The sequence below is a fragment of the Hyla sarda genome, chromosome 6, assembly GCF_029499605.1.
Source record: "Hyla sarda isolate aHylSar1 chromosome 6, aHylSar1.hap1, whole genome shotgun sequence".
In the NCBI taxonomy this organism is placed as follows: Eukaryota; Metazoa; Chordata; class Amphibia; order Anura; family Hylidae; genus Hyla; species Hyla sarda.
This window is the reverse complement of record NC_079194.1, coordinates 15,385,611-15,411,347: the sequence shown is the minus strand read 5'-3', so window position 1 is coordinate 15,411,347 and position 25,737 is coordinate 15,385,611. Positions and strand designations below refer to the sequence as shown.

The window sequence follows — 25,737 nt, the reverse complement described above, 5'->3', positions numbered from 1 at the left end:
ACCACTGAGCCACCATGCTACCCTTAGCATATATCTGCTATGCACGGTTGCTAAAATGGACAGAGATGTCAGCAGAGAGCACTGTGTTTGTGATGTCATCAGTGTTCCAAAAAGAAAGGAATTTCCTCTGTAGCATTCAGCAGCTAATAAGTACTGAAATGATTAAGATTTTTTAATAGAAGTAATTTACAAATATGTTAAACTTTCTGCCACCAGCTGATTTAAAAGAAAAAAGGTTTTCACCAGAGTACCCCTTTAAAGAGTTCATGTCACCAAATAAAACTTTTAATATAGTGTTCCTTGTGTAATTAGCAGACACTTTCCCATTTACTTGCTTTTAAAAATTATCAACATGCATTTGTTTAAAATTTAATAGACAAATCAGCCATTAGGTGGCGCTGTTCTGGTCCCTGCTGCAATTAATACAGTCAGTTTGGTCTCCTCCCGGCCTGGCAGGAGACCAATCTCAGGAAGTTCTTCTTGCTGCACTGAGCTTGATTGAAAGCTACACAAAGCCTCACTGAAAGCTGCTGAGAACCTGAGGTCTTCTATTCATCACAGCACTGCATGCAGACGTGAGAGCAGAAGTGGTCCCCCAGCAGGCTTCATTGATGTCATGCTTGCTGGGAAACGCCCACTTTATTCTGCTGGGAACAGGAAGCAAGATGTGAGCAAGAAGGACGGTAAGATACACAGCTTTTAAAAGCTCTGAAATTTTGGTGGAAGGAGTGTTAGGAGTAGTTAGGGAACAAAGTTTAAAAAAAGTTTATTTGGTGACAGGTACTCTTTAAAATAACATAAATACAAATAACATAATACAACACCACAAACAGTAAAAAAAAAAAAAAAAAAAAACTTTCTATGTGTGAATGTAAAGATCATAAACATGATTACAAGATTTCAGCTAAAGGATAAGTTTGTTGGTGAAAACTGTACAATTGAAAGGAGGCTCTAGTACCCTGTTGGGCGGGACGCCCAACAGGGTACTAGAGCCTCCTTTCAATTGTACATCCTCGATACAAGATGTAATACGGTTGGACATGGTGGTATACAGGTTCCATAAGGCATCCTGCAGCACATTGGCCTACAAATGTTGCAGCTGGACCTGTAGACCCTTCACACTAGTAGGTTGCCAAAGATGGCATTCCATCGAAACCCATTGGTGAAACCTCCGGTGACCGGACAGGACAAGGAAGAGTTGCAATCTGGCAGAAAAAAAAATCCCAGAAAACCCTTATTATGTATGGGCGAGTATTATCCTCCACCAGATGGAAACCATGAGAGGCGACACATGTGGCCGCAGGTTGTCCTGCATACATATTTCTGATCGATAATGTCCCGCATATCACTACTAGGGGTGACTGTCGTATACAATGGCTCCACAGATCATCACACCAGCAATTGGTCAGCGTGTCGCTCCTCAATAAACGCAGGATTGGGGTACCAAACCCTATACATGAGCCCAACTGCTGTTGGATCCCAAACATAACCTGGATCTGTCACTAAAGAATATATGGCTCCAGTCCGTAGTGGTCCAGGATTCTCGGATACAACATTGTTTCCAGGGATGTGCACAGACATTTTGTGGGGCAGGAGCTGAACTTAAAAAAAAGACCCTTTTTATAAGTATTTATCTAAATTCCCACACAATGATGCCAGACTGCCCATGGTACTTTTAGGAAGAACATCTAAAGGGCATGGGCTCAAGCCCCCTTTCTAATCAACCTGCACACGTCCCTGATTGTTACATGTACGGCGGCTGCTGTCATGGCAGGACATCTAATGGGCACAGTGTCACAAAATGTCCTTCTGCCAAGCACATGGGAATGGTCCGGGAAAACATAGGGGGGGGGGGGGGGAGGGGGGTGATGATTAGTGTTGAGCACGAATATTTGTAATGCAAATTTTTATCGCAAAAAATATTTAGAATATAGTGCTATATATTTGTAATGATGAATATTCATTTTATTTATTTTTTCATGCGAATTTTCGCGTGGAAAAAAAAGTGAATGATCATAGTGAATATGCGAATTTCGCGAACCTAGGACTAATAATCGACAATATATTCGCGAAATATCGCAAATTCGAATATGGTCCCTGCCGCTCATCACTAGTGATGATGCCATCTGTGTCTGGATGGTGAACAAGGAAATGTGAGAGCTGCTTGTGCTTGGCAAATCCAATGATCCTCTCTACTATTGATCTGTCTGGAGCCCGATCATCATGTGTGCCCTGACGTAACCACTGCGCCAAACACTTCCTAACAGCTCTGACAGAACGGCCTAGATGGTGAGCAATTTGTTGAGATGACCCATTCTTCGTCTATCAGTCCGATGATGTGCACCCTCTCAAATCTGTCAACTGGGCAATGAAGGCATTAAAGGGGTACTCCGGTGGAAAACTTTTTCTTGAAAATCAACTGGCCTACGCTGCTCAACTCTACTGGCCGCTTTATTCAAAACAAACACTCAGAAAACTTATTTTATGTGTCTGTGTGAATTACAGATGTTGTTACAGGTGTTGACCGCTGAACATGCCTCTTTAAAGGGGTACTCCAGTGGAAAACTTTTTTTTTTTAAATCATCTGGTGCCAGAAAGTTAAACAGATTTGTAAATTACTTCTATAAAAAAAATCTTAATCCTTCCAGTACTTTTTAGCGGCTTTATACTACAGATGAAATGCTTTTCTTTTTGTATTTCTCTTCTGTCACGATCACAGTGCTCCCTGCTGACCTCTGCTGTCCATTTTAGGAACTGTCTAGAACAGCATATGTTTGCTATGGGGATTTTCTCCTACTCTTGACAGTTCCTAAAATGGACAGCAGAGGTCAGCAGAGAGCACTGTGTTCGTGACAGAAAAGAAATTCAAAAAGAAAATAATTTCCTCTGTAGTATACAGCCGCTAATAAGTACTGGAAGGATTAAGATTTTTTAATAGAAGTAATTTACAAATCTGTTTAACTTTCTGGCACCAGTTGATTTAAAAGAAAAAAGTTTTCCACTGGAGTACCCCTTTAAAGAGGCATGTTCAGCGGTCAACACCTGTAACAACATCTGTAATTCACACGGACACATAAAAGAAGTTTTCCGAGTGTTTGTTTTGAATAAAGCGGCAAGTAGTGTTGAGCGGCATAGGCCATATTCAATTTGCGATATTTTGTGAATATATGGATGGATATTCATCATATATTTACAAAATTTGCATATTCACAATATTTGTTGCCTTTTTTTTTACTATGCGCCATAAAATTTGCATGCGAATTCACCTTAAAATTTGCATTTGCAATATCGCGTGATAAAAGAGCTAAAAAAGGGAGGGATCAATATGCACGAAAATTTGCATATTTTCGGGCGCCTGCCAGTCTGACACAGTGACTAGCATTGGAGCCTTGTTTACACCACAAGCTGGAAGCAGGGAGGGATGATCACTGTGATGTGTACTGTGAAATTTTTTTTTTTGAATATTCGCAATATTCATGAATTTGCGAATATGCGATATTCGTGATAAATATTCGCGCCCAACACTAGAGGCTAGTGGCACATGCACACTGCAACTCTAATTGCTGTAATAAACAAACAAAAAAACTGTATCATTTTTTCACGTCAGGTAGAGTGTTTGTTCATGAATGGGCTCATCTCCGATGGGGAGTTTTTGATGAATACAGTTTGGATAATCCTTTCTACATTGCGGGGAATCTTAAAGTGGAGGCTACAAGGTGAGTGATTTAACTTGAAATCTATTTGGTTTGTGGGTTTGTACCTCCTTTTAGACATTCCCAGAAATAACAACAAAAAAAGTAAAAAAAAGTAACAAAATGGCACTCACCGGTTGGAGCACCCCGCCTTATAGGTCCTACTCTAAGGTTCATGGAGGTGACTCCAGCCTTCTCCGTTTCTTCAGTATAGATCAGATCATGAAGACTCTCGCAATAAACAATAGAGGAAAAGTTTTGCTAAAAAATAAATCTACATGTGTTTTTCTAATGTCTGTGATCTTTTCAGTACTCTTTTCTAATATGCATTTTGACGTGATATTTGCTATATATTCTTTAGTTTTCCTTCACATTTTTGGTATATATATATATATATATATATATATATATATATATAGTTAATAAAAACATGCAAAGATATCCACACTCACCACTGGTGTCATGACTCAACGCTCCTAGGTAGAGGTACCGGTGGATCTCAGTGGCAGGTGATGCATAGAGCTCAGAGGCTATTACCGGCAATTCCGCGCGGTGTGCGCTTCTTCCGGCCGAGGCCGGATAATTTATAATGATTGAACCTTTTTTTTTTGAACTCCTATTGGGTTAGTGCCGCTTTGTTTCTTTATTTTTTTCTGGCTTAGCACACAATGGGGTTTATTTGCTAACGTGATCCCGACTCTTTTTTGTTGGGTTTTGCGCCCCAATTGTGTCGCACGTCCCTTGCGACACAATTTGCGTCCCAAAAAAACAAAACCCTCCATTTTACAAGAAAACCCCGAAAGGGGCGTGGCCACGGGGTAAAGTGGGCGTGGCCCCGACAGTTTTGGAAAATCCCAACATATTTACTAAAAAAGTGGTGTATTTGAGCTGAGAAAAACCCGACAGATCAGAACAGTTGAAAAAAAAGCAAAACGTAGGGAAAAGTGCAAAATGTAGGGAAACCTTAGTAAATACCTTGGGAAAATACCAGTGGGAAATCAAAACCCACAAAGAAACCTACACTCCACTCTTAGTAAATAAACCCCAATGGCCCTAATTTACTATTGTAAACCTGACATGTTTTGTCGGGTTGTGCGCCAGATTCGGTTGCAGTGCACCAGAAATTATTTTTGCACCAGAATTCGCGCCAGAATAAAAAAAAAAACAACAACTAGCTCTCCATTTTACTGAGAGAACCTGAAAAAAAGGGGAGTGGTCGCTGTGAAAAATGGCCGTGGCCACTGAAAAGGGTGTGTGTCCCCGACATTTTCACAAAAACCCAACATATTTACTAAGGTTCCCAAAATGCATTGCTTTCCCTAAACACATATGACCCAGTTCCACCCAGTTCCATAAGCCCCTCTCCTATTGGTTATCAGAAATAATAACTATGAATACCATGGCCCTGATTTACTAAGAGTGTTGTATAGGTTTCTTTGTGGGTTTTAACCCCTTAACGACGCAGGATGTATATTTACGTCCTGCGCCGGCTCCCGCGATATGAAGCGGGATCGCGCCGCGATCCCGCATCATATCGCGTCGGTCCCGGCGCTAAGTCATTTTAATCTTATGAACCTACAGAATAATGATAAGGTGTCATTTTTACCGAAATATGCACTGCGTAGAAACGGAAGCCCCCAAAAGTTACAAAATGGCGTTTTTTTTCCGATTTTGTCGCACAATGATTTTTTTTTCCCGTTTCACCGTGCATTTTTGGGTAAAATGACTAATGTCACTGCAAAGTAGAATTGGCCACGCAAAAAATAAGCCATAATATGGATTTTTAGGTGGAAAATTGAAAGGGTTATGATTTTTAAAAGGTAAGGAGGAAAAAACGAAAGTGCAAAAACGGAAAAATCCTGAGTCCTTAAGGGGTTAATTCCCTACAATTTTTTTTCCCAGGGTATTTACTAAGGTTTCCCTACATTTTGCACTTTTCCCTACATTTTGCTTTTTTTTGCACATGCTCTGATCTGTCGGGTTTTCCGCAGCTCAAATCCACCACATGTTCTATGGAAGCCATAATAAATATGTTGGCTTTTGGTGAAAATGTTTGGAACACGCCCCTTTTTGTGACCACACCCCATTTTCCTGATGACCACACCCCTTTTTTAGTTTTAGTTTTTTTGTTAAAATGGAGAGTTAGTCGGGTTTTTTTCAATTCTGGTGCAAAGTCTGGCGCATTACCTGACAAAACATGTTGGGTTTTCAATAGTAAATGAAGGCCCATGTCTCACATTCTATCTGTCATTTCCAGGTGCTCTGCTGATATTTATGGTGAGAGCAAAATTTATAAATGTCAAGGAACGTCCTGTAGGGTTACCGCATGTGGTTTTGACCCAATCACTGGACTCTACGAAAAAGGTTGTGTTTTTATACCCAATCAGAAGCAGTTTGCCAAAGAGTCCTTAATGTACATGCAGGGTCTTCCTGATGTAAGTAAAAGCTGATTTCCCATCAAACCATTGTGTAGTGAGATGAGTTTCTTGGAAGAAATTAACCCTGTGATTACCATTTTAGGTCACTAAGTTCTGTGATGCAACTAACCACAACTTCGAAGCTCCAAACATGCAAAACAGAATGTGCAATTCCCGCAGTACTTGGGACGTGATCATGACCTCCACTGATATCAGGTCCACGCAACCAAATCCCGGACTCACTATTCCGGTCCCCACCTTCACACTTTTGCAGTTTTCAGAGCGAGTGATGACTTTAGTGCTGGATACATCTGGAAGCATGGCTACCGTAAGTGGTCTCTATAGTGTCTAATGTCTTGGTGCATATTTAGTAGAATCTTCTTATTTTAGATTAAGAGCGGAACCAAATGTTTGTCAACATAACTACATAGTAAATACGGTTCAAAAAGGACATGTCTATCAAGTTCAAGTTCATCAAGGAGGTGAAGGGGAGGGGTATGGGTGCATGAAGGGGAGGGGGTGTAATTCTATATTTCCGCTGATGCATTAACGTTATTATCCAACCCTATTTTAAAGCCCTCATCTGTTTCTGTTGTGAGCAGTTCCTGAGGTAGACTGTTCCATAAACAAGACATTTTTGTCATAAGATGTTTTGTCGCCCCAGGAGACTAAACCTTTTTTTTTTCTCCAGACAGATAGAAAGCCCCCTTGTCTTTTGAGGGGGTTTTACCTGGAACAGTTTTTCCCCATATTTGTTTGGACAGTTCGTGTATATGCTTAAATAAGGTGATCATATTTCCCCTCAAAACTAAACAAATACAAATCTTTTAATCTTTCCTCAAAGCTAAGATGGTCCCAGAAAAGATGTTGAAGGTTGGCAGAGGCCCAGGAGTAAAACAGGAGTTACAGCTGTTTCAAGCTTATTGCACTTTATTAGACTTTTGGAGTCTGATGAAGCACAATTAATGTGAAACAGCTGTAACTCCTGTTTTACTCCTGGGCGTCTGCCAACCTTCAACATCCTGCACTATGTTCTTTTGTTGGAATTTTGGAATAAAGAACTTTGTCTGACAAACTTTATAATTATTCTTTAGGGACCTCTATCTACCTTTTATTCTGTTGTTGGTTCCCACGTGGACTACGACAACTGGGTCATCCACAGCCACCTAAGTAATTTGTCAACCCATTCCACCACATGCCGAGGCAGTCTTGGCAACAAATTATTCTATCCGACTTCCTGATTATAGAATCCCCTGCTACCATGGAAGCATAGAATGTGTCGGCATTAGCTGTCTTGGCCTACCTGCATTATCATCCCCCACATTACTAGTTGGACTGTTGTCCCGACTGTTTGGGAGGCCGGTATCTACTAGGGTTGCCATTTCATTGCAATTTTGCTCGGGAGATTTTCAGTAGCCCTCGGTGTTGCATTTTGCTTCCCCAGATCTCTAATAGGAGCCTCTAGGTGGGCAATATACTCACATCTGCCACAACGGTATTCATCCTGGTACTGCTGCTTTAGTGGTGTGTATATACATAGTACAGACCAAAAGTTTGGACACACCTTCTCATTCAAAGAGTTTTCTTTATTTTCATGACTATGAAAATTGGAGATTCACATTGAAGGCATCAAAACTATGAATTAACACATGTAGAATTATAGACATAACAAAAAAGTGTGAAACAACTGAAAATGTCATATTCGAGGTTGTAGCCCCCCTTTGCTTTGATTACTGCTTTGCACACTCTTGGCATTCTCTTGATGAGCTTCAAGAGGTAGTCACCTGAAATGGTCTTCCAACAGTCTTGAAGGAGTTCCCAGAGATGCTTAGCACTTGTTGGCCCTTTTGCCTTCATTGGATTCAGGTCCGGTGACTGTGGAGGCCAGGTCATCTGGTGCAGCACCCATCACTCTCCTTCTTGGTCAGATAGCCCTTACACAGCCTGGAGGTGTGTTTGGGGTCATTGTCCTGTTTAAAAATAAATGATGGTGCAACTAAATGCAAACCGGATGGAATAGCAGCCCCTGCAAGATGCTGTGGTAGCCATGCTGGGTCAGTATGCCTTAAATTTTGAATAAATCCCCAACAGTGTCACCAGAAAAAGCCCCCCCACACACACACACACACCATCACACCTCCTCCTCCATGCTTCACGGTGGGAACCAGGCATGTAGAGTCCATCCGTTCACCTTTTCTGCGTCGCACAAAGACACGGTGGTTGGAACAAAGATCTCACATTTGGACTCATCAGACCAAAGCGCAGATTTCCACTGGTCTAATGTCCATTCCTTGTGTTCTTTAGCCCAAACAAGTCTCTTCTGCTTGTTGCCTGTCCTTAGCAGTGGTTTCCTGGCAGATATTCTACCATGAAGGCCTCACACAGTCTGCTCTGTTGTTCTAGAGATGTGTCTGCTCTAGAACTCTGTGCGGCATTGACCTGCTCTCTAATCTGAGCTGCTGTTAACCTGTGACTTCTGAGATTGCTGGTGACTCGGATGAACTTCTCCTCCGCAGCAGAGGTGACTCTTGGTCGTCCTTTCCTGGGGCTCCGCATGTCATCCAGCTTCTTTGTAGCTCTTGATGGTTTTTGTGACTGCATTTGGGGACACTTTTCACCTAGAATATGACATTTTCAGTTGTTTCACACTTTTTTGTTATGTCTATAATTCCACATGTGTTAATTCATAGTTTTCATGCTTTTTCATAGTCATGAAAATAAAGAAAACTGTTTGAATGCGAAGGTGTGTCCAAACTTTTGGTCTGTACTGTATATATATATATATACATATATATATATATATATATATATATATATATATACAGAGAGAGAGAGAGAGAGAGAGAGAGAAACAGACAGCACTCCAGGTGTGATAATTAGTGTTGAGCGGCATAGGTCGTATTCGAATTTGCGATATTTCGCGAATATATGGACGAATATTCATCATATATTCGCTAAATTCGCATATTCATAATATTTGTGTTTTATTTTCACATACGTGAAAATTTGCGTATGTGAAAATTAGCATATGCGAAAATTTGCATAGCAAAAAATACCATAAGCGTATAAAATTTGCATATGCGAATATTAACTTATGCAAATTTTCGCATATGCTAATTTTTCGATATGCGAAAATTCGCTCGCCAGTCTCACACAGTAGTATTAGAGCCTTCTTTACACCACACAAGCTGGAAGCAGAGAGGGATGATCACTGTGATGTGTACTGTGAAAAGAAAAAAAAAAAAAACGAATATTCGTAATTATGAATATATAGTGCTATATTCGCGAATATTCGCGAATTCGCAAATATGCGATATTCGCGAATAAAATTCGTATTGCGAATATTCGCGAGCAACACTAGTGATAATGTATAGTACTCAGTAAATGCAACAACTGAAGGCGCTTAAAAAAAGTTACACCAGCCAAGTGTAACTGTCACGATGCCGGCTGGCAGGTAGTGGATCCTCTGTGCCAGAGAGGGATTGGCGAGGATCGCGCTAGTGGACCGGTTCTAAGTCACTACTGGTTTTCACCAGAGCCCGCCGCAAAGCGGGATGGTCTTGCTGCGGCGGTAGTGACCAGGTCGTATCCACTAGCAACGGCTCAACCTCTCTGACTGCTGATGATAGGCGAGGTACAAGGGAGTAGACAGAAGCAAGGTCGGACGTAGCAGAAGGTCGGGGGCAGGCGGCAAGGTTCGTAGTCAGGGTGGATAGCAGAAGTTCTGGTACACAGGCTTTAGACACACAAAACGCTTTCACTAGGCACAAGGGCAACAAGATCCGGCAAGGGAGTGCAAGGGAGGAGACCAGATATAGCCAGGGAGCAGGTGGAAGCCAATTAAGCTAATTGGGCCAGGCACCAATCATTGGTGCACTGGCCCTTTAAGTCTCAGGGAGCTGGCGCGCGCGCGCCCTAGAGAGCGGAGCCGCGCGCGCCAGCACATGACAGCAGGGGACGGGAACGGGTAAGTGACCTGGGATGCGATTCGCGAGCGGGCGCGTCCCGCTGTGCGAATGGCATCCCCAACGGCCATGACAGTGCAGCGCTCCCGGTCAGCGGGACTGACCGGGGAGCTGCAGGGAGAAAGACGCCGTGAGCGCTCCGGGGAGGAGCGGGGACCCGGAGCGCTAGGCGTAACAGTACCCCCCCCCTTAGGTCTCCCCTTTTTTTTGTCCGGTGACTGCCTCCCCTGGGATGAGGACACCGGGAAGGAATGGATGGTTTCCTCAATGGCAGGCAGTACAGCAGGAGTAGGAATGGGGAGGGAGGGCAGAGGGTGAAGCTTGGCACGGGGCAGGGAGACACAAGGACGGGAGCCATGAGGGGACACAGAGGCTTGCCTGAAGGGACTGGGAGGGGGGGAGAGGCATTTTCTGTGGCAGGCAGAGTCCCTAATGACCTTAGGGGGACCGGATACAGGAGGAACCACAGGGTCACGGCAGGGAGTACTGGGAACCGGTTTAAGGCAGTCCTTGGAACAAGAGGGACCCCAACTCTTGATCTCCCCAGTGGACCAGTCCAGGGTTGGGGAATGGTGTAGAAGCCAGGGTAGTCCAAGGAGAATTTCGGAAGTGCAATTGGGAAGGACCAAAAATTCAATTTTCTCGTGATGAGGTCCGATGCACATTAGGAGGGGCTCCGTGCGGTAACGCACGGTGCAATCCAACCTGGCTCCGTTGACCGCGGAAATGTGGAGTGGCTTGACAAGACGGGTCACCGGAATGCGGAATTTATTCACCAAGGACTCCCGAATAAAATTCCCAGAGGCACCAGAGTCCAGGCAGGCCACGGCTGAGAGGGAAGAGCTGGCTGAAGTAGAAATCCGTACAGGCACCGTGAGACGTGGAGAAGCCGACTTAGCACCAAGAGACGCCACACCCACGAGAGCTGGGTGCGAGCGTGCGTTTCCCAGACGTGGAGGACGGATAGGGCAATCCACCAAAAAATGTTCGGTACTGGCACAGTACAGACAAAGATTCTCTTCCTTACGGCGATTCCTCTCTTCCAGGGTCAGGCGAGACCGATCCACTTGCATGGCTTCCTCGGCGGGAGGCCTAGGCGCAGATTGCAGTGGAGACTGTGGGAGAGGTGTCCAGAGATCTAAGTCTTTTTCCTGGCGGAGCTCTTGATGTCTCTCAGAAAAACGCATGTCAATGCGAGTGGCTAGATGAATGAGTTCATGCAGGTTAGCAGGAGTTTCTCGTGCGGCCAGAACATCTTTAATGTTGCTGGATAGGCCTTTTTTAAAGGTCGCGCAGAGGGCCTCATTATTCCAGGATAGTTCAGAAGCAAGAGTACGGAATTGTATGGCGTACTCGCCAACGGAAGAATTACCCTGGACCAGGTTCAGCAGGGCAGTCTCAGCAGAAGAGGCTCGGGCAGGTTCCTCAAAGACACTTCGAATTTCCGAGAAGAAGGAGTGTACAGAGGCAGTGACGGGGTCATTGCGGTCCCAGAGCGGTGTGGCCCATGACAGGGCTTTTCCAGACAGAAGGCTGACTACGAAAGCCACCTTAGACCTTTCAGTAGGAAACTGATCCGACATCATCTCCATGTGCAGGGAACATTGCGAAAGAAAGCCACGGCAAAACTTAGAGTCCCCATTAAATTTGTCCGGCAAGGACAGTCGGAGGCTAGGAGTGGCCACTCGCTGCGGAAGGGGTGCAGGAGCTGGCGGAGGAGATGATTGCTGCTGAAGTTGCGACTGAAGTTGGTGCACAATGGTGGACATTTCCGACAGCTGGTGGGTTAGATGGGCGATCTGTCGGGATTGCTGGGCGACCACCGTGGTGATATCAGAGATATAAGGCAGAGGGACCTCAGCGGGATCCATGGCCGGATCTACTGTCACGATGCCGGCTGGCAGGTAGTGGATCCTCTGTGCCAGAGAGGGATTGGCGAGGATCACGCTAGTGGACCGGTTCTAAGTCACTACTGGTTTTCACCAGAGCCCGCCGCAAAGCGGGATGGTCTTGCTGCGGCGGTAGTGACCAGGTCGTATCCACTAGCAACGGCTCACCTCTCTGACTGCTGATGATAGGCGAGGTACAAGGGAGTAGACAGAAGCAAGGTCGGACGTAGCAGAAGGTCGGGGCAGGCGGCAAGGTTCGTAGTCAGGGTGGATAGCAGAAGTTCTGGTACACAGGCTTTAGACACACAAAACGCTTTCACTAGGCACAAGGGCAACAAGATCCGGCAAGGGAGTGCAAGGGAGGAGACCAGATATAGCCAGGGAGCAGGTGGAAGCCAATTAAGCTAATTGGGCCAGGCACCAATCATTGGTGCACTGGCCCTTTAAGTCTCAGGGAGCTGGCGCGCGCGCGCCCTAGAGAGCGGAGCCGCGCGCGCCAGCACATGACAGCAGGGGACGGGAACGGGTAAGTGACCTGGGATGCGATTCGCGAGCGGGCGCGTCCCGCTGTGCGAATCGCATCCCCAACGGCCATGACAGTGCAGCGCTCCCGGTCAGCGGGACTGACCGGGGAGCTGCAGGGAGAAAGACGCCGTGAGCGCTCCGGGGAGGAGCGGGGACCCGGAGCGCTAGGCGTAACAGTAACTTTAGATAAGGCATGTATTGGAATCCCTGTTGCCCTCCTCGCCAGTCAGTAACTGAATAATCGAGCAGCTTCCTCTGAATACGGTAGGACCAAAAGCAGACGCTAGGAACACTCTTGGAATGAACACATTTATTTTCCCATCATGCAACGTTTTTCATCTGGCATCTCAGATACCTGAAGAAGCCAATATCCGGCTTCATGCTGGAACATAAACGTGTATATTCCAAGAGTGTTCCCAGAGTCTCAGTCTCTCTCTCTCTCTTAGTCTCTCTCTCAGTCTCTCTCTCTCAGTATCAGTCTCTCTCTCAGCCTCTCTCTCTCAGCCTCAGTCTCTCTCTCTCAGCCTCTCTCTCTCAGTCTCTCTCTCTCAGTCTCTCTCTTTCAGCCTCTCTCTCTCAGTCTCAGTCTCTCTCTCTCTCTCAGCCTCCCTCTCTCTCAGTCTCTCTCTCTCTCAGCCTCCCTCTCTCTCAGTCTCAGTCTCTCTCTCTCTCAGCCTCTCTCTCTCAGTCTCTCTCTCTCTCTCAGTCTCTCTCTCTCTCAGCCTCCCTCTCTCTCTCAGTCTCTCTCTCTCTCAGTCTCTCTCTCTCTCAGCCTCCCTCTCTCTCAGTCTCTCTCTCTCTCTCTCTCTCTCTCAGTCTCTCTCTCTCTACTGAGGAAAACTTTCAATCTTGTTATCCATTATCCTGGTTACAAAACAATTATAATCAAAGGGTAACTTTCATTAAAATTAAGTTTTGCTATTGCACTCCTTGGTTATCCTGGTAAATAAAAACTATTTCTAATATACTTTGTTTAAAAAAAATTAAGTTTTCTATGTTTTATTTGTGCTTAAAAAAAGCTCAAGAGCACATTTCCCCATCGTATACACAGAGTTAGGATCGAAGCCCAAACACAGGAAGTGCAGCCTGGAGTGCTGAGAGGGGGGGGGGGGGGTGTCCAACCTCATCCAATCATAGCTCCTCTCACACTTAACTGCCATATGCTGTTGGTTGGACACACACACACCCCCCTTCAGCACTCCAGGCTGCACTTCCTGTGTTTGAGCTTCGGTCCTAAATCTGTGTATAAGATGGGGGAAAATGTGCTCTGGAGCTTTTTTAAGCACAAATAAAACATAGAAAACTTAATTTTTTTAAACCAAAGTATATTACAAATATTTTTTATTTACCATAAGGAGTGCAATAGCAAAAATTAGTTTTAATGAGAGTGACCATTTAAGTGTACAAGGAATTTTTTTTTATTTGACTATGCTACAGGGGCTGTAAAGGTAGTGCAGTTCATAAAATAGTGTTTGTACCTGTCTCTGATGGTTGGTCTCACAATTATTATGTGATCTTTGCTCTGGATGTTAATTTTTAACAGCATACAAAATTATTCCTGTCTCAGGTATTCCCAGGATGCAGTGCAGCATGAGACACTACCTCACTAGTTAGGTGATGAGGCACCCTGGAGGCACCCTGGTTAGAAAGCACTGGTCTTTTGCATGGAATTCAGCTAGTTTGTGGTTCAATGGGTGGGGTGGATGATGTGTGGGAAGGAGAAAAGTTGAATAATGGGATTTGTAGTTAAAGAGAAAACTCCAACAGGAAATAGCCAGTTCACAAAAAGATAGCCACAGCATTATGGTTATCTCACAACATAGCCATTTAACCCAAAGACAAGCACGGATCCTTCCTAAGCATGTCCATTACTGTCTGGCAAGGTAAGTGCTTAAATCCCCTTATGGGGGATAATCCCTTTAACTCCGCACTTATCCCACAAGCACTTGAAAACACAAGCCCAAATGGTCAGACTCCCCACAATCAGACACTTATCCTCTATCCGCAGGATACGTCTGCAGAATTCCTTTAATGGACAATTTGTCTTCCCAATATAGTTTATGACCTGGCACCATCTCCAGATGATTTATATGTTTTTCATTTGTCCTGCAAAAAAAATGTAAACTTGTATCAAACAGACCAAAAGTGATAAGTACTGTTTAGCGTTTTTTTTTTATATTTTTTTTTAAAGATGTATTGATGTATACCTGATTAAACATGGTGTGAATGAGGCCCAATATTTTTTATTTGTGGAAAAAAAAAAAAATAAAGTGAAATAATTGCATTTGTGTTTTTCTTCCATTTTTAGCATGGCCGTATTGAGCGCATGTACCAAGCAGCAGAGATTTTCCTCGTACAGATCGTTGAGACCGGATCTTATGTAGGAATAGTGACATATTCCAGTTCTGCCTCTATAAACTCACCGCTGGTCCAAATAAAAAGCGATACCGAGCGTCAGCAGCTGAAGCGCCTCCTTCCCACTGTAGCAAGTGGGGGAAGAAATATATGTGCTGGGCTTCTGGCTGGTATTCAGGTAATGTAAAAAAGTCTTTCCTATCTGTATTTAAGAATATATAAGGTACGTGTATACTGGTATATCCTTCAAAGGATAGGGGATAAGATGTCTGATCGCGGGGGGTCAGCTGGGACCCCATACAATCTCCCTGCAGCACTCGCATTCTATTCAGGGACTGCGTCTCTGGTTTTGGAAACCTCCGGGTTTCCGGGACTGGGGACGTGAAGACATGCCACGCCCCCCTCCATTTATGTCTATGGAAGGGGGTGTGACGCCCCCTCCCATACACATGAATGGAGGGGGTGTGGCGTGGCGTGACGTCACGTCCCCAGTCCCAGAAACCCAGAGGTTTCCAAAACTAGAGACGCAGTTGTTGCATGGAATGCGGGTGCTGCAGGGAGATCGTGGGGGGGGGGGTCCCAGCAGCAGGCCCCCTGCGATCACACATCTTATCCCCTATTCTTTGGATAGGGGATAAAATGTTTTTGCCTGGAATACCCTTTTAAAGATGTCAAGAGATCACTAAACACTTTGATATATAGACATCACAGAGAGGGATCCACCATTCAGGACGTCCCCCTCCATACTGCTAGAAAGGATGCTGACCTTGGTTGACCTTGATATGTCCCACACCTCTACCTCTGCCCCACATATGGACTTTGAAATTACCCTTCTCGCACCTTATGCCTAGGCCTTACTTTGACTCCCAAATTTCCCCTTCATGCTCATAGACCTGATCTCCCTCCTATGCCTGCCAGTCTCTCAGTCCTTCCAGAATGTACTCCATACACCCTTATATGAAATCATGCAAATGCGTACTGTATAAGGTATAAGGAGGTACAGTCATTCATTTCTATGGGAGGGGGCATGGCATGATGTCACAAGGGGGTGTAACGTTACTTCATGTCCCCAGTCCTGAAAAACAAAGAGCTTTCCGAGACTGGAGATGCAGCCTCGCATAGAATGCGGGTGCTGCACAGAGATCAGGGGTTGCTCCATAGAATGCAGGTGTTACACGGAGATCACGGGGGGCTCCATAGAATGTAGGTGCTGCACGGAGATTGCCGGGTGCTCCACAGAATGCGGGTGCTGCACGGAGATTACAGGGTGCTCCATAGAATGCGGGTGCTGCACAGAGATCAAGAGTTGCTCCATAGAATGCGGGTGCTGCACGGATATCGTGGGGTGCTCTATAGAATGCGGGTGCTACACGGAGATCACGGGGGGCTACATAGAATGCGGGTGCTACACGGAGATCACAGGGTGCTCCACAGAATGCGGGTGCTGCACGGAGATCGCAGGGTACTCCATAGAATGTGGGTGCTGCAGGGAGATCGCGCGGTGCTCCATAAAATGCGGGTGTTGCACAGAGATCACGGGGTGAGCCATAGAATGCGGGTGCTACACAGAGATCATGGGGTGCTCCATAGAATGCAGGTGCTACACAGATCATGGGGTGCTCCATAGAATGCGGGTGCTACACGTAGATCACGGGGTGCTCCATAGAATGCGGGTGCTACACGGAGATGATTGGGTGCTCCATAGAATGCGGATGCTACATGGAGATCATGGGGTGCTCTATAGAATGCGGGTGCTACACGGAGATCACGGGGTGCTCCATAGAATGCGGGTGCTACACGGAGATGATGGGGTGCTCCATAGAATGCGGATGCTACATGGAGATCATGGGGTGCTCCATAGAATGCGGGTGCTACACGGAGATCACGGGGTGCTCCATAGAATGCGGGTGCTACACGGAGATGATGGGGTGCTCCATAGAATGCGGATGCTACATGGAGATCATGGGGTGCTCCACAGAATGTGGGTGCTGCACGGAGATCACAGGGTGCTCCATAGAATGCGGGTGCTGAATGGAGATCGTGGGGTACTCCATAAAATGCGGGTGCTGAACGGATATCGTGGGGTGCTCTATAGAATGCGGGTGCTGCACGGAGATCGTGGGTTGCTCCATAGAATGCGGGTGCTACACGGAGATCGCAGGGTGCTCCATAGAATGTGGGTGCTGCACGGAGATTGCGGGGTGCTCCTTAGAATGTGGGTGCTGCTCGGAGAACGTGGGATGCTGTGTAGAATGCGGGTGCTGCACGGAGATCGTGGGGTGCTCCATAGAATGTGGGTGCTGCACGGAGATTGCGGGGTGCTCCAAAGAATGTGGGTGCTGCTCGGAGATCATGAGATGCTGTATAGAATGCGGGTGCTGCACAGAGATCATGAGGTGCTCCATAGAATGTGGGTGCTGCACGGAGATTGTGGGATACTCTATAGCATGCAGGTACTGCACGGAGAACCCTGGGTGCTTTATAGAATGTGGGTACTGCATGGAGATTGTGGGGTGCTCCATAGAATGCGGGTGCTGCACGGAGATTGCGGGGTTCTCTATAGCATGCAGGTACTGCACGGAGAACCCTGGGTCCTTTATAGACTGCGGGTGCTACACGGAGATCGCTGTGTGCTCCATAGAATCTGGGTGCTGCACGGAGATCGCGGGGTGCTCCATAGAATGCGGGTGCTGCACAGCAGGGGTTCCCAGCGGCGGGCCCCCCACGATCAGACATCTTGCCTCCTATCCTTTGGATAGGGGATAAAATGTCTTTGGCCATATAACCACTTTAAAAACAGGAACTTTCTCTTTTCCTGAAAAATGTATTGAATGTGTGACCAAAAAAAAACAGAACAAATAAATAAAAAAGTCAAATAATCTACATAGTGCAGTTGCATAATTCTATAATTCCATCAATTTGGCACAACCTGGAATTGAAAAGAGAAGGCATTTTGGGATCTTTCAGATATTGAAGCTGTAAAGTGTCTTACGTCCAGACATGTAAAGAAAGAGAAGAACTATTTGCTTCATATAAAAATAATAAAAGATTTACATTTATGATTTATATCCGTATATCACGTTACTGCGCAGGTAAATGAAGGAAGGTCTGGAGGATCAGAAATCCTACTGTTATCAGCCGGAGAGGATGACTATGATACTCGTCTTTGTTTCCCACAAGTTATAGAAAGCGGGGTCATAGTTCATGTCATATTCCTCGGATCTGCGGAAGAACCAAGACTTAAAGAAATTGTACAACTGACAGGTGAGTAAAGTATTCCTTATATCACATCTGGTTATTAGGTATCAGGCATATTACTGAAATATGACTCTACATAACATGTTGTATGCAACTGTAATGTGGCACCTACTGTAGAGAAATTGTAACGTTCTTTGGGTGTAGACCCATTGTGCTACCAAACTAGTTTGGCTTGAGGACAAAGTACTCTCTGGGTTTTTACCCCTAATCTTACTCCAAGATGCAGATTATTTTAGCTAGTACCAGTTTGCCTCCTGAGGGTAGTCTTGGTGTGGGTCACTGCTGACCCAGCAGACCAGTTGATCGTGGTGCAAGGAACAGAGCAGTTAGGCAATGGTAGTTGAAAGTCCAGACCTGGGAAGCTTTCAGGATGACTCTGACCCATAAACAACCAACGTAATGTACAATACCTGGCACAGGAGCTATATAGCCTTGGTATATCATGAAGAACCAGCAGGAGATATCTCCAGAGGTAGGTGCAACAGGTCGGCAGCTTGGTAGAAAAGTGGAAGACAATCCAGTCCAACCCAATGTCAGAAAAATAGGCACAGATCAGATATAGATAGGGGCCGACTTAAAGGGGTATTCCACTGCCCCAGTGTCCAGAACATTTAGTTCCGAATGCTGGGTACGGGCTGCGGGGGTCGTGACGTCACACCAAGCCCCCTCAATGCAAGTATATGGGAGGGGGCGTGACGGACGTCACGCCCCCTCCCATAGACTTGCATTGAGGGGGTGTGATGTCATGAGAGGCGTGGTCGTGACATCACAACCCCCACACCCAGCGTTCTGAACTAAACATTCCAGACACTGGGGCAGTGGAGTACCCTTTTAAAGGAAAACGGTCATCTGTTCACCCACACTAAACCCAATACACTGGGCTATAGAGTGGGTGAACAGGATACCGATGAGGGGTTAATGGGTTAAATACGTACCTGCCCTCTGAAGATTACCCGCCGGCTAAATATGAGCATTCATTGCGGCGGGTAATGTGAACACTGCGCTGTCTGAGTGCTCACATGACCTCAAAATGAGCCAGGGGGCCGCCTCTAGCACACAATTCTCTGGAGATGGAAGATGATCTTCGGAGCTACAGTTCTCCAGAGGGCAGGTACGTATTTAGCCCATTAACCCCTCATCGGTCTCCTGTTCACCCACACTATAACCCAGTGTATTGGATTTAGTGTGGGTGAACAGATGACCGTTTTGCTTTAAATAGGAAGTGCTGAGTCAGGACAGGCAAAGGATCGGCGTTGGGTGCATGCACAGAAGGAGCAGCTGTGTGTATCCTAAGGGCCTGAGCAGTAAGAACCCTAAAGGAGGAAGCCCAATTGTGGCACTCAGGGTAAGTATGCTGGGCACGGACCGAAAGCTACCGGTGGTGAGCACTAGGAGTAAAGAACATCGGTAATTGCCCATTACTGGTGTTACAGAAATCTATGGGTCCGAGTAGACTTACGTTTTGGTTTCATACAGAGGTACAGAAAAACTTTTTAACATTAAAATAAATAAAGAAAAAACATGGATTATTCAGACAACATATTCCATTTCACAGAGAATATAGATATATATATTACAACATTGTACAGCGCCACATGTAGTAAACAGCTACAGTATAAGGCCACAGGGATGACAGGGTATAATCTGCTCATAGAGTTGAATAAAAAAATACATTTTTTAATTTCTTTTAGGTGGAACCATGTATTTGGCCACAGATAATACTAATCTGAACGCACAAGGTTTAATCGACGCCGTCAGCTCCATTTCAGCCAGAGATGGAGACATCACTAAACAGTCTATACAGGTAACAGTGTATTTTATTCTAGAAATTAATAAATTATACAGCATTTCTATGGACCTTTAAGTAAGACCGATGTTTACTTTTGCACCAGACAGCGCATTTAATCAAAATCCTAAAGGGGATCTCTAAGCTCTACATCATGCTCAGAGTTGTAGACATGGGCAGATACCTCAAGTCGTAAAGGCCAGGCAGAGCTGCAGCATGCACACCTCTTCTTCTAGCATTGAGCCCTGTGCATCAAGCAGCGCAGGGAGGGATGGGGGAGGGAGGAGGCATGCATGCTTCAGCTCAGCCGGCATCTGCAACTCCCAAGCTTAGAAGGAAAACATAATTTTATAATCTTTAGCTAAAAGACAGTTGTTTTCTCTCCCTATCAGATATCTACCCATGTCTGTAGCTCTGAACATGATATAATGCTGACAGATTTCCTTTAAAGGGAAACTTACAGCAGAGTTGTCCATCCTAATCAGCTGGTACTGAGCAGGCGATGCAGCTACGGCACTGCTTAGGGAGTTTATGGGCAGCACAGTGGCTAGCACTGTTACCTTGTAGCATCCTGGGGTCCAAGCTTCAAATCCCATGAAGGACATCATCTACAAAGACTTTTATATGCTCTTCTCCATGTTTGTGTGAGCTTCCTCCCACACACCAAAGCAATAGGTGAATTTAGATTGTGATCAATTTAAATTTGACAAGCTATGTACAGTGTTGTGAAATATGTTGGAGCTATTTACATAAAGAACATTATTATTATTATTATTATTAATAATTAGGGAGCATTCTGGTTAGTATGGGCGACCCTGCTGTCAGATTCCCTTTACAATTGCTGACAGTCCTATACAGAGGATGGGGAGGAAAAATTTAATGATACCTTGTGTTTCCATTGTGTAACCCGCATGACTGAGAAAAGCATCATATCATTTCCCGGCTATAGCAAGTGCCCAAGAGGCTGAATCTTCTTGTCAGGTGTCCAGTGCTCTCTGTATTGGGATCATTTCCTGACCCTGTCCTTTGATTCACAGCTTAAAGGGTTACTCCGACGATAGGGTATAAGATGTCTGATCGCGGGGGTCCCTGATCATTTGTACATGGAGCGCACTTCACTCCGTGCCGGATGACTGTCGACTACAGCCGCCATGCCTCCTCCATTCATGTCTATGGGAGGAGGTGTGACGGCTATGTACTTGCCGCCACACCCTTTCCAAAAGATATGAACAGAGGGGGCGTAGCGTAACATCATGAACACGGAACCTCCAAGCTTCTGTGTTACGGACGCCGCTGCTGCTGGCCCGGAGATCGCATGAATCCCCAGCGGTCTCCTTTGGATTGGGGATAAGACGTTTATCACCGGAGTACCCATTTAATGGCCTCCAAAATGGAAAGTAGAGCTGTCAGTCATAGCTGAGTGGAGGGGTCAGGGAAATAACATATATGCCCCAGGTTAACTAAAACTGTTTAATTTCTAGACAGTGTAAACTAAGACTAGACAGTTTATTAATGTGCCATTTTTACACTGTGTAGTCTTAGTTTAGATCAACTATTAGTTAGGCCAAAACTGCAATAGTAAATCTGGGGCCCAGAGTTCTGGGCACTTAGTGAGAAGCGTGTGTCTCCTGGACACTTGCTGTAGTGCTGAAGGCAAGCTTTAACAATCACCGAGCCATGGAAGACGCTGAGGACCAGGTAAGGACATCAGAAGACATTTTTCATGGTCATGCAATTTTCAGCCCTCAGATTATTTTTAACTTAGTATAAAGGTAAAAACAACATTAAGGGCTCCATCAATGTAGGTAAACCCGGCACTGATATGCTAGGCACACTCAGGTGACACAATTACTCCAGACTTGGATCTTGCTTGGTGCTCACTGATCGAAAAGCATGAAAATATTGATACACACTGTCCATAAGAATGAATACTCAGGGCACTCACCACTACTGCTCCAGTGTTCCTGCAACCCCTGCAAAAGTTGATGTCTGTCTCGCAATGTTGATATTGCATATGGATCCTCAATAAAATTACACTGGAGCAGTAGTGGTGAGTGCCCTGAGTATTCCTTCTTATGGGCAGTGTGTATCAACATTAAAGGGTATAGAAGAGGAGCCAGCGATGGATAGATGCAAAGAAAGTCTTGTTTATTGAAATAAAAATCCAGAGACACAAAGTGAACAAGGTAACGCGTTTCAGGCGATGCCGCCCTTGACTACGGGTGGCATTGCCTGAAACGCGCTATCTTGTTCACTTTGTGTCTCTGGCTTTTTATTTCAATAAACAGGACTTTCTTTGCATCTATCCATCGCTGGCTTTTCTTTTATTCTCTGGACTATTGGTGCTGCCATATACCTGCTGTGTGAATGGGATGCCTGCGGTGAGCTGGCCTGCCTATCCTTGAACATTAAAGGGCACTCCGCCCCTAGACATCTTATCCCCTATCCAAAGGATAGGGGATAAGAGGTTTGATCACGTGAGTCCCACCGCTTGGGACCCCGGCGATTTCCCTGCTGCACCCGCCGTTTGTTTAGAGCATTGGGGGCAGCGCTGGAGGCTCATGATGTCATGGCCGCGCACCGCTCATGACGTCACGGCCATGCCCCCTCAATGCAAGTCTGTGGGAGGGGGCGTGACAGCCATCACGCCCCCTCCCATATACTTGCATTGAGAGGGCATTGCCGTAACATCACGAGTGGGACGTGAATGTAATATCACGAGCCTCTGCCCCGCACCACCAGTCATCCGGCACGGAGCGATGTTCGGTCCGTGCACCGATGTCTGAGGTGCCACAGCCAAGATTGCGGGGGTCCCCAGCGGCAGGGCCCCGGTAATCAGACATCTTATCCCTTATCCTTTTGGATAGGGAATCTCCATCCGGATTATCTCCTGGCGTAGATTGCGTAGTGTGAATCAGCCCTAAAAGTGAATTATTTTGAATCTTCTTCTTTTAACAGCTGGAAAGTGCTTCCTCAAGTCTTCGACCAGCTCAATGCTTGAATGGCGCCATCTTCATTGATAATACGGTGGGGAAGAACACTTCCTTTGTAGTCACTTGGCAAACTACAATACCGAACATCAAACTGCAAGATCCAAATGGCATTATATATACTTCTGCACAATTTATCAGTAACACCACATCTAAATCATCAAAACTTGTCTTACCCGCCATTGCAGAGGTAACATTTTACCATTTTTCATTAAAAAAATGTTACCACATTTTTTTTAAGCCACAATAGTCCTAAAGTGACCATTGTCATTATGAAAATTTTTTGATATCAACTTATGACATGTCAACATTTTTAATTGGTTGTTTTGTCAGTGCTGAGACCCCCACCGATCTTTACATACAGCCATGTTCCCCAGCTCGGCATTAAGTCCATTACGTTGTAAGTGACGGGCGCCATTAAATATCATGCAGCCATTTCCTGCAATAACCGCCGAGTCAGGGAGTACCGTATTTTTCGCCCTATAGGACGTGCGTCCTATAGGGCGAAAAATACGGTACTCCCTGACTCCCTGAATCGGCATATAAGACGCACCCAATTTTAAAGGTGCAAAATCTAGAAAAAAAAGATTCTGAACCCAACAGTGATCTTTAACCTGCAGACCTCCAGATGTTTCAAAACTACAACTCCCAGCATGCCCGGACAGCCGTTGGCTGTCCGGGCATGCTGGGAGTAGTAGTTTTGCAACATCTGGAGGTCCGCAGGTTGAAGACCAATTGTATAGGAGGTAGTACTCACGTGTCCCCGCCGCTCCGGACCCGTCACCGCTCGTCACCGCTGCCCTGGATGTCGCTCCATCGCTGTCGCCACGTCCCCGGGGTGTCCCCGACGCTCCAGACCCGTCACCGCTGCCCTAGATGTCTCTCCATCGCTTTCGCCGCGTCCCCGGGGTGTCCCCGATGCTCCGGACGTCTTCTTCCTCGGGATCCACGCTCTCCGTGGCCGCCATCACGTCGCTACGCACGCCGCTCCTATTGGATGACGGGACGGCGTGCGCATCGGCGTGATGACGACGAAGGAGAGCGTCGGCCATGCAAGGGATCCCGGCCCAGAGCAGACACCGAGGAGGCAGGTTAGTTCCCTCCCGGTGTCCTGTAAGCTGTTCGGGACGCCGCGACCACACCGCGGCGGTCCCGAACAGCCCGACTGAGCAGCCGGGTTAGTGTCACTTTCCCTTCAGACGCGGCGGTCAGCTTTGATCGCTGCATCTGAAGGGTTAATACAGGGCATCACCGTGATCGGTGATGTCCTGTATTAGCCGCGGGTCCCGGCCGTTGATGGCAGCAGGGACCGCCGCGATAGGTGTGTGTATTCGGCGTATAAGACGCACCAACTTTTTCCCCCCCCAGTTTTGGGGAAGAAAAAGTGCGTCTTATCCGGCGAAAAATACGGTAAGTGTGATGCTGCAAGCCTCAACCGGCTGTATCTAGCTTTTAATGGGGGTCTCAGCATTGAGACCCTGACTGATCAAAACTTTGATAGTATGACAGTACGGCTCGGTTCACACATTAGGACTATTTTATGAGTAGATTTTCATCCACAATAAAAGAAAAATCGCTGTTGTTTTTTCACAAATTTTTGAGACAAAATCATTACAGATGCCTCTTTCTGCACTTACTAATATAGTGTTATCACAAATTGTACTGGCTTCGGCATTGTTTTGTTTGTCTCATCCCTGTCAGGAAGTTATGTAGTCCTCTCTTAGTCAGTGTGCAGCAATCAGCACAGGATTTTGGACAAAAAATATTCAAACTAAATGGTGTTCATAAGTGTCAATTACCTTTAAGTAGTAATATATATATATATATATATATATATATATATATATATATATATATATATATATATATACCGTATATATGCACACAGTCATGGCCATAAATGTTGGCACCCATGAAATTTTTCAAGAAAATGAAGTATTCCTCACAGAAAAGGATTGCAGTAACACATGTTTTGCTATACACTTGTTTATTCCCTTTGTGTGTATTGGAACTAAACCAAAAAAGAGAGGAACAAAAGCAAATTAGACATAATGTCACCAAACTCCACAAATGGGCTGGACAAAATGATTGGCACCCTTTCAAAATTGTGGAAAAATAAGATTGTTTCAAGCATATGATTCTCCTTTAAACTCACCTGGGGCAAGTAACAGGTGTGGGCAATATAAAAATCACACCTGAAAGCAGATAAAAAGGAGAGAAGTTCACTTAGTCTTTGCATTGTGTGTGCTGCACTAAGCATGGACAACAGAAAGAGGAGAAGAGAACTGTCTGAGGACTTTCCAAAATTGTGGAAAAATATCAACAATCTCAAGGTTACAAGTCCATCGCCAGAGATCTAGATTTGCCTTTGTCCACAGTGCGCAGCATTATCAAGACGTTTGCAACCCATGGCACTATAACTAATCTCCCTGGGCGTGGACGGAAGAGAAAAATTGATGAAAGGTGTCAATGCAGGATAGTCCGGATGGTGGATAAGCAGCCCCAAACAAGTTCCAAATATATTCAAGCTGTACTGCAGGCTCAGGGAGCATCAGTGTCAGTGAAAACTATCCGTTGACATTTAAATGAAATGAAACGCTATGGAGGAGACCCAGGAGGACCCCACTATGGAGGAGACCCAGGAGGACCCCACTATGGAGGAGACCCAGCAGGACCCCACTATGGAGGAGACCCAGGAGGACCCCACTATGGAGGAGACCCAGGAGGACCCCACTGTGGAGGAGACCCAGGAGGACCCCACTATGGAGGAGACCCAGGAGGACCCCACTATGGAGGAGACCCAGGAGGACCCCACTATGGAGGAGACCCAGGAGGACCCCACTGCTGACACAGAGACATA

At 45.7% G+C, this 25,737-nt stretch overlaps 1 protein-coding gene across 1 annotated transcript in view; it reads left to right on the top strand.

Annotated features, from left to right (window-relative positions):
• LOC130275355 (calcium-activated chloride channel regulator 1-like) overlaps positions 1–25,737 on the top strand; it is a 52,031-nt gene that overhangs the window by 12,375 nt on the left and 13,919 nt on the right. Inside the window, exons 4-10 of the mRNA XM_056523228.1 lie at positions 3,608–3,716; positions 5,950–6,127; positions 6,213–6,437; positions 14,797–15,021; positions 17,936–18,107; positions 19,793–19,905; positions 22,846–23,067. Of these exons, the coding sequence (XP_056379203.1) occupies positions 3,608–3,716; positions 5,950–6,127; positions 6,213–6,437; positions 14,797–15,021; positions 17,936–18,107; positions 19,793–19,905; positions 22,846–23,067 (1,244 nt within the window). The remainder of the gene's footprint in view (positions 1–3,607; positions 3,717–5,949; positions 6,128–6,212; positions 6,438–14,796; positions 15,022–17,935; positions 18,108–19,792; positions 19,906–22,845; positions 23,068–25,737) is intronic.